Raw genomic sequence first — 9,463 nt, forward strand, 5'->3', positions numbered from 1 at the left:
AAACAAACAAACAAACAAACAAACAAACAAACAAACAAATCGAAACCTCCACCCTACAAAAGCAAACGAGACAGAAGATAAGTAAGATGGATATTCGGTTTTGCTGCCACGCAGACAAGATAGAGGTACAAGTAAGAAGATCAAGAAGATGAAGCGAAAGACAGCGCAAAAAGCAACCAAAAAAACCTGGAAGAAGTGATGATGGTAACAGTAGGAAGGATACTGGGAAGAAAGACAGAAAACAGGGGAGGGGGGGATAGAAACAAACGCGCATGTAAGCAAAAGTAAGAAATAACGGTAACAATAACAGTGATAGCGAGGATGAATAAAAAAAAGAAACACGGTAAAATGCACAAGACAATTCTGGAGAGAGAAAGACCGGGTTATCTTCTCTTTCTCTTTTTTTTTCTTTCTTCCTCTTGCTTTTCTTCTTCTTCTTCTTCTTCTTCTTCTTCCTACATTCTCCTCCTCATCCTCCTCCTCATCCTCCTCTATATGTTCTTCCTCATTCTTCCTCCTCTTCCTCCACCAGTAAAAAGACGAAAAAAAAGAAGACTGTAAAGAAAAAAAAACATAGCAAAGGACAGAAAAGCCAGAGAAGCAAAAGACGGAAAAGAAGAAAAAAAAAGGAAAAGGAAAAGGAAAAGGAAAGAGAGGGGACATCATAGGCTAGATGAACAGCGGCCAGCGTTGTCGTCTTTATTCCTCTGTTGAAATCCCCCCTCTATAACATAAAAAAAAAGAAAGAGAAAAAGAGAAAAAAAGACAGACCAACTGGAAACAAGGTAAGATACTGGGAGAATGAAAAGGTTAAGATGGAAATGGAAATTGGAAATAGAAATGGTATAGAGATGGAGATGAAATCGGAAATTGGAAATTGGAAATAGATGAAAACAAAAAATAAAAAGATACGGTCTCCTCGCCTTCTTTCTCTCCTGTCTTCTGTTCTGTGTCCTCTTCGGTTGGATTGAAGAGAGAGATGCAGAGAAAGAGAGAGAGAGAGAGCAGGACACTTGAGATACGCCTCTTTTTTTCCCTCCTCAAGTATTCGAGAAGTCGACAAAGAGAGAGAAACAGAGAGTGAGAGACAAAGAGAGAGAGCGAGGAAATGGAAAAGGAAAAGAAGAAAAAAAAGGAAAAGGGGAAGAATGAATTTAAAGATGATGATGATGATGTTGATGTTGATGATGATGATAAGTGGTATAGTGGACAGATTTCCACCTACTGGATACACGACCCCTCGGAAAGAAAAGAAAAAGCCAAGCCAAGCCAAGCCAAGCAAGCTATCATGAGCTCTTCTTTCTTCTCTTCTTCTTCTTCTCTTCTTCTTTCTTCTTCATTGACTTGGTCGTCGTCATGAGTATGTGTGTGTGTCCTTCTCTCTCGCTCGCTCTGCTGCTTAGTCACAAACACACTCTTTCTCTCTCTCGCCGCGCTTATGCATAAAAACCAACCAACCAACCAACCTCATTCAAGCCCCCTCCTCTATTGTATGAACAAGTAAGTGTCCCGCATCCCCTAGTAAAAGAAAAGAAAAAGGACTAGAACAAGAATCAGAATAACACGAACAAGAAGAAAGTCATCCATGAGACCACAACGTGTGTGGAGAACGGCGAGGAAGATGAAAGAGAGAAGAAGATGAGAGAGGCATGAGCGATGGAAAAAGGAGAAGCAATTCAAGGCTCTCAACTAGGATCGCTCTTGTCCAGTAGTTCTCCCGCGCTCTTGCGTCTTCTGATTTCTCGCCTGACCATCGTCTTTGGAGTCTCGCCGTTGAACCAACCATGTAGTCAAAACTCTTCGTCACGCTCTCCGCGCTCTCGGTCTTCGCCCCGAGCGCTGCTCTTTCCTCTGAAGCCAGACGTTAAGATGCCAGGTTCCCCACCGCCGAAACTCCGCTCAGGGCTGCGGTCCTGGCTGCGATCCTTGTCTCGATCCTTGTCTCGATCCTTGTCCTTGTCCCGGTCTCGGTCTCGGTCTTTGTCTTTGCCCTTGTCTTTGCGGCTTTCCTTGTCCTTGTCCTTGTCCTTATCCTTATCCTTATCTTTATCCTTGTCTTTGCGCTTGCTTTTGCGCTGGAAGGGGAGGACACCTCGGAAACCACGCTCTTTCTTCTCCTTGATGGTCTTTTCTGAAAAGACGGGTAATGCAGTCGTGTACTCTTCTTCGACAATACTACCATTGTCACTGCCTTCAACACTCTGTCCACCAGCAGAACGAGGCGGCCGACCAGGAACAGAGTTGTGTGATACCATAGGAGATCTCTCAGAGTTGATGTGAGAGTTGGGGTTGGTGTAGTTGAAAGACTGTGTAGAGGTGGAGGTTGAGATGGTGGTCGTCATAGTTGTCGTAAGTGCCTGTGGATATGATGGTGCGGGCGCCATGTGAAGGCCATCGCTTGATCCAGGGGGCGTGTCTTCGGCTGCAGAAACTGACGCGCTCGCTGATGCCGACGGTGACTGTGAAGCGCCCACAGAATCATGCGGGGATGGTGCATACTGGCCTGACCATTGCTTCTTGGCAAAGGGGTTGGTATAAGAGATTGTATTTGAGTTGGTGCTCTTCACGGAACTTTGTGATGCTGAGATGCTTGTGTTTTGTTGATGTCGTGCTCGTTGTGGTGCCTGCATTGTAATTGGTGTGCTTGTTGATGAAGACGAGTATTCTTCGGCGTGGCCTGGAGATATGGGCGTGTCCTCCATTTCCTCTTCCGGTATCGGGCCCCGGTTTCTTGTTGCCGCACCTCGTGAGGTATCGATTTGAACGCCCTGCAACTGCTCGACCATCTCTTCCCACTTGACACTTAGCGACGATGACGGTCGTTCAGCCGGCTCTGCGCGGTTCAGGCAGTCCTTGGTGCGTTCGCTGAGGGACAAGCAAATGTTGTGGAAGCGCAGGAGATCGCCGTCCGTTGCTTGGATGTCATGCGCGCTCTTTTGAGTGTTTTCTAGCCACAGGTTGACCAGCATTGCAAAGTTGCGCGAGTGGTCAATGAGATATGGCAGAGACGGGAATCCTTCCTTGAACGTGGGCGGTAGTCGGTGAAGAATGGCAATCGGAGTGCTGTACGATGGTGGAATTGGTGGTGCGGGTTGTGATGTTGTCGAAATTGAGCAAATATCATCCAGATACTTTTTGAACTCCTGACGATGTGACGTGAGAAAGGCATTCATGGGCTCCATCCATGCCTCCTTGGTTCCGAAAGAAGACATGTTTGCCAGACCTTGCAAGGACTTGGCAATGAGAGTAAACGTCCTCCGAGCCTTTGTCTTTGGATGATCTGCATCTTGCTGTTAGTGACTAATGGCATGATGCACTTGCATGTTTGCCTTACCTTTGAGTAAGCCAAAGAGCTTCGGGTTAAGTACAGCTGGAACGAAGAAGCGCAGAAACAGGAAACCAGACACACTGCTATACTGCACCGTTCGCAGATAGTCTCCATAGCGGTCGTCAGCACAAGCTCGGATGTGTCTGAAGATCAGTCTGAGCTCCTGCGGACACCGCTGGACCGAATTGTAAATGGCCCGCCAAACTTCTTCGGTGAAATTGATCAACCTGCGCCAATTTCGATCCAGCTCGCTCTGCGACGTGACCTTGTTTGGATCCACTTCGCATTCTGGGTCCTTGTCGTTGATTTCCTTTAGCTTCTCACTTAGCGTCTCCTCGAGGTATTCTTTGCCGAGGCGCTTCATGTGCAGATCCAACGACTTTGTCAGGAGCGTGTTGCCACGGAAGAGAAGGTTGGCTTCTAGCTTGGCGTTGTTGCCCATATCGCGCACAAAGAGCTCTCGGTCACTTGCTGATCCAAAGGGATTGATTGGCGATTCGTTCGACTCGCTCGATCCCAGCCTCTTGCTGAAGCGCAAACGACTGGCTGGGGATTCTTTGAGGGTGCCATCAATCTCTTCTTCGACAAGTGCACATATCCACTCGACCGCTGCGCCGGAGACCTGAAAGATGTTCAACAGATACTCTGACAGTCTCCTGAGCTCGTTGGGAATCATTTGGGCGACCTGCAGTGTTATTCCATTAGAGAATCGGTGGAGAAGCTCGGACAGAGGATAGTAGTCGCGAGCCATGAGGATGGCACACTCCTCGCTGCTGATCTTGACGAGTATCTCACCAATCGTGTTGCCATGCCCGCTGACAAGCGGCCACCACTTTTCCATCTCTTGATTTGGGCCGAGGTCGTCAAGGTAAATGTCCGTCTTGCCTAGGGTCTGGTCAAAAGAGATGCCGGCGTAACCACCTTCGGGGGCAGAGGCATCGGAGCTGAGAGGTACATCGAAAATGTTCTTGTCGTTACGCGAGTAGCTTGGTGGTCGTTTCTTCAACAATAGCGAGGCCGTGTGCAATGCGGGTAGATCTAAAAATTCAAACTCTTCTCTCCAGAAAGGATTGTTGCCTTCAGACTTGGCCATGGTTCGTGCGCGCGTCTCTCCGTCCAGCAGCAATTCCACAAGATAGCCACCAGGGTTCGCCGTAGCCGATGATGATGGCCGTATGGGGTTGGTTCCATTGCTGTCAGCAACCTTTGGGCTCACAGGCGGTATCAGCTTCGCTTCGATAACTCGCACGAATAGCGATTTCTCCATGCGAAACATGTCCTGGGTCCCGAAAGTGGGCGACAGCGTGCCGTCTTCGCTAATGGCGTCGGATTTTGGCCCGTACAACTGCGGAACGGTAAATGCGCGCAACAAGACTATCCAGACTTCGTACAATACGCGCGACTCAAGGGATAGGAATATGGGGCGTGGAACTGCTAGTGAAGATGAGGATGCAGCCGTGTACTGGGGATAAATGGCAATGCAAAACTCGTTATCCAAGACGGAAGAATCCAATCGCTGGACGGCGCAGCGCGAAAGATGGGAAAGCTGGATCGTGGTTACGAGGGTGACGTCGGTGTCAGAGTAGAGCTTGAGCTCTCCGTTCTCGCGCAGTGTGCACGACACTCTTCGCCATCGGCGGGATCCGTGGCTCAGCAGTCTGTGGGTTTGCGGTCGTCCGCCAGAGCCGGAATTTTTGGGGGTGCCCATGTTGCTGTATGTCACGCTCGTATCCCAGTAGATCATCTTGCCGACCTTGATGATGGGCGCTTCCTTCTTGGGCGAGTCCTTGAGCAGAGACACCTCCGAATGGCGCCTGCTGTCGGTCAGGCGGCGCTCAATCATGACGGGCGTCTGTGGTTTTGCCATTCGGTTCTGGATGCCTTTGGGGCGCATGGGCGACCAGCACAGTAGCGCGGCAAACCACGAATCAAACTCGTCCTGGGTGGGCGGGCGCAGGTGCACCTCGAGCTTGGAGTTGTGTACGACGACGTGTATGTAGGCCGTGTATGCCTCGCCATCATATGCGCTTTTGACGTGGCAGCCGCGCAGATCGGGTATGAGGGTGCGGGTATACGACGTGTCGTTTTTGGGCTCGTAGACCAGGCTGCCGGCCTCGTCGTTGATGTAGCAGTAGGAAAGAGCCCAGGGATTCTGCTCGCCCCTGCGGAAAGCGAGCAGACCCTGCATCTTTCCGCACGTGGAGCGCATGAGGGCCTTTAGCTTCTTCGCATCCGAGGCGGGCACGGGCGAGAGCCACGACTCGGGCGGCAGGTTGGTGGGCGAGCCGACGGGCGAGGCTGAGTAGGTCTGATGATGCTGGTGAGTTTGCTGTTGATTTTGGTGGTGGTGGTGGTGGTGTGTTTGCTGATGTTGGTTGTATTGGTGTTGATGTGCTTGTTGATGGTTGTGCTGTGGCTGTTGCTGCTGCTGCTGCTGCTGCTGCTGCTGCTGTTGTTGTTGTTGTTGTTGCTGTTGCTGGTGCTGCTTCAAGAGGCGGCCGCGGGCGTTTGTGCTCGAGGTGCGCGGCGGCGGCAGGTGGGCAGACGAGGGCGAGATGGTGGAGATGTGGCCGATTGAGGTGACGACCGACTCCTCGAGGCTCTGGTAGTTTTGCTGGGAGCTGGCAACGGAGCCAATGCGATGGCGCGAGGAGCCAAAGACGGCCGAGGGGGAACGGTCGCGGGTGCTCCGCTCCTCCAGCGTCCTGGTGCGCGGGCGGGCGGGCTCGCGGGCATTTCTGTAGTCGGAGTCGCTCGAGGCGCGGGCGACAAAGGCTCGGGGGTTGCCGGTGCGCGACGAGAGCAGCGTGGTGGAGTGGGCGGGGGGGCTGTTGGGCGGGGAGAAGTTCTGGCTGGGGATGGCGTCTTCAGGTATCGTCGGGGGCTCGTCGGGGGTGACGGAGCGGATCGTGGTTGTTTTGCGGTCGTCGCGGGGTCTCTCGTGGCCAAAGGCGCTCTGGGCGGCCTCGGTGGCACTCACCTCCCTCCTGCTGCGTCGCTGCTGGTCCATGGGTGCGGACCGGCGCTGTGCCTGGTGCTGGTCATTGACACACGACAGGCGGAGGCGGAGGCGGCAGCCGGGGCGCAGGCAGGGCGGCGGCGAGGGCTTGGGGCTTGGGGGCGGCGGCGGCGGCGGCGGCGGCGAGGATGGGCAGCAGCGGCGGCGGCGGCGACAGCAGGGCGTGGCGCATCGCAGGCCGTGGTGGGAGTCGTCGAGATGGGGGAGCGGAGCGGTGCAGGGCGGGTGCAGCGAGGGCCAGAGGGACACGGGACGAATGGAGCGAGCGAGCGAGCGAGTATGGAGTGGTGGTGGCAGCAGTAGCGGCAGCAGTAGCCCGTCGCAGCAGCCCGTCGCCCGTGGCCGGAGTTGGTAGTGGTATTACTTAGTTGCGGCCCGCCCAGGTGAGCTTGCACTTGCGAGGCCCACACCCAGCCTGCGCTGGCGCTGGCACTGGCACTGGCACTGGCACTGGCACTGGCACTGGCACTGGCACTGGCACTGGCGCTCGCACTGGCGCCTCCCTGTATCTACTGTACCCAAGCCAGTACTTGCTGTCTACAGTACACACGCGCGCCCTGGATGCCTGCGCGGCGGTGCGCTGCAGTGCGGCGGTGCGCTGCGCTGTGCTGTGCTGTGCTGTGCTGTGCTGTGCTGTGCTGCTGCGTGGTGCTGACGCTGCGGTGCGCGTGCGTGCGTGCCCGTGGATGCCCCGTCGTGACGGCGAGGGCGATGGCGCGGGCGCGGGCGATGGCGATGGCAAGGGTGATGATGGTCGTCCCCGTGGTCGTGGTGAGCATGGCCATCTCCTCGTCTGCTTGCTCCCGCACCGCCGATGCGCTTGGATGCCCGGCGTGCCTGTGCCTGATTGCTCATCTATCTGCAGCTGCACCTCCCCAAACAACCCTCGCTCGCTCTCGCTCTCGCCCCCCCTCCCCCCAACCACCGCTGCCAGACTAGCACCAGCACCAGCACCAGCACCAGCACCGCCAACCCACCCAAGCCAAGTCTCGCCTGCCCCCTTGCCCCGCCCACGCCCACGCCCACGCCCACGCCCACGCCCACGCCCATCCCTCGTCGCCTGCAGCCCGCCCGGCGCCCACTTTACCCGTCATCACGACAAACACACCTGCACACACCAAGAGACACATGCACACAAACACAAGACGTACAATTGCTGCCAAACAGTCGCTCCCCGTCGCTGCAAATCATAGCCCGTCCCCCAGGACAGTAGAATAGAAGCCCCCCTTCACCCCCCAGTCCTGTCCTGTCCGTGAAATCATCGCCATATGGATATCAACCCAGCCAACCAATAAGCTCCAAGCCTCGTGTAGTAACAAAGAAATGAAAAAGGAATCTCGCTCGCTCGCTCTCACTCTCACCATCTCATTTCCCCCCATGCGCATTCTGACATGCATCCATCACACATGCCCCTACTTGAACGGAGGCTTGTCGGCCGCATTCTCCTCCAGACTCACCGCACTCACAGGCTGCGACGCTATGCCTCCCAGGTCGCCCGACCGCGTCTTGCGCAGAGCCTGTCGCATCGTTTCAATCTGCACCGGGAGCTCCTCGCCCAGTGCCGCGTTGGGGTTGCCCAGCACAATGGGCGACGTGGGGCTGCCGGGGGATCGCGTGCGTGCCAGATCCATCGCCTTGGGAGACGCTGCGCCGCTCGTCGTCGGCGGCGAAGACGCAATCGACCTCACGGGCGACGCCGTCCGGTTGGCCGTCGACGACAGGCTCATGTACTGCAGCGCCTCGCTCGACGTGGCCCCCAGCACCTCCTGCCGGTCGTGTTCCACGTGCTCGGCCTGTACCACGTCCGCAAACGAAATGAAGCTGAGGCGCCGCGGGTCCGTCGTGTCGAGCGCCCCGTAGCCGGGCGCCGTTGCGTCTGCCGCCGCCTCAAAGTGGCTCGACGCTGCAGACTCGTCGGGTGGCAGTGGCGGCGAGTGCAGCGACTCGGCCATGCTGCCGGCCACGACGAGCGCGGCGGGCTGGTGTGCCGAGTGTGTGACAATCTCCACCTCGTCGGGGTTGAGCTGGCTGTCGGTAATGGCCAGCGACGTCGCATCCAGCGCCGGGGGGATAAAGTCCTCTGTCTTGATGTGTGCCGGCACGTCGACCGACGGCTCGGGCTCCTGCACGTTGCGCTCAAAGATGAGCGACGACGCCGGGCTGTGCAGTCCTGGCGACGTAGAGCGGATGCGCCGGCCAGGCGATGCGCCCACGGGCAGCATGCGTGGGCTGCCGCGTGGTGATGCGCGCCGCTCAGGTGGTGACATGGGAGGCGAGGGGAGCAGCGTCGTCCAAGTCGTCAATGTCGCACTCGCCCCCTTTTGCTCGCTCTCGTCGCCCTTCTTCTTTCCCAGCCCGAACAACTTCTTCCCCTTGCCCAGGATGCTGCTGCTGCTGTTGCTGTCGGTCGACTTGGCCTCGCGCGAGACGCTCGCGGCGGACGTGGGCGGGTTGCACGGGTTGCGCGGCTGCGCGGCTGGCGCTGCTGCTGCTTCGGTCGCGTTCATCTTGTAGGCGGGCCTGGCGGTGGTGGTGGGGAGAGCAGCGGCTGAGGATGCGAGCTGCGAACCGTATACAAAGTTGCTGCGAATCGGGCCTATGAAGTGGGAATCCTGCCCTCCGTGTCGTCACGCGGTGGTTATCTTCGCTTTCCAAGAAACTGGCCGAGTGGGATGCACCCTTGGCTCTTCCTCAACAAAGGGACTAGACGGCGGCTGCAGGCGTCAGGGCGACGGCGGTCCACGCAGCAGCGATATGGCGTCTTTTTTTTTCGCGCGTCGCTCGTGCTCGGCAGGCGTGTTGCAGACTGGGAGAAAGTGCGCAGCGCAAACCGCACATGTGCAATGCAATGTTGCTCTGCATGCTTGCTCGTGCTTGCGCGCTGGTGATGGTCACGTGGGGCTGACGTAGGCGCAGACCCTGAGCATGAGCGTTTGAGGACCCCCCCCCCCCCAGGCACGTTTCCCCTAGCTCATCTGCCTGTTCACGCTACCTTGATAGCGTGCCCCTCACGGCCCAACCACTCACCCACCCACCCTGTCCTGCTCGGTATGCGCCTGGGCTGTCGTTGGCCCTCGATCAAAGCTTGAGCCTCAGCCCTCTACCGTCTCCTCAGC

The 9,463-nt window shown here is 56.4% G+C and overlaps 2 protein-coding genes across 2 annotated transcripts; both read right to left on the reverse strand.

Moving 5' to 3' along the window:
- Window positions 1-1,790: 1,790 nt before the first annotated feature.
- On the reverse strand, window positions 1,791-6,338 carry SETTUDRAFT_160908 (uncharacterized protein; the record flags this gene model as incomplete). Its single annotated transcript, XM_008026320.1, has 2 exons — window positions 1,791-3,280; window positions 3,335-6,338. The coding sequence occupies 2 exons, from the start codon at window positions 6,336-6,338 to the stop codon at window positions 1,791-1,793; spliced, it is 4,494 nt and encodes a 1,497-aa protein (XP_008024511.1).
- A 1,178-nt stretch (window positions 6,339-7,516) lies between these two features.
- On the reverse strand, window positions 7,517-8,995 carry SETTUDRAFT_168812 (uncharacterized protein). Its single transcript, XM_008026321.1, has one exon. The coding sequence runs from the start codon at window positions 8,852-8,854 to the stop codon at window positions 7,760-7,762; it is 1,095 nt and encodes a 364-aa protein (XP_008024512.1). The 5' UTR covers window positions 8,855-8,995; the 3' UTR covers window positions 7,517-7,759.
- Between the last annotated feature and the right edge of the window lie 468 nt (window positions 8,996-9,463).

The sequence above is a fragment of the Exserohilum turcica genome (assembly GCF_000359705.1).
Source record: "Exserohilum turcica Et28A unplaced genomic scaffold SETTUscaffold_17, whole genome shotgun sequence".
NCBI lineage: Eukaryota > Fungi > Ascomycota > Dothideomycetes > Pleosporales > Pleosporaceae > Exserohilum > Exserohilum turcicum.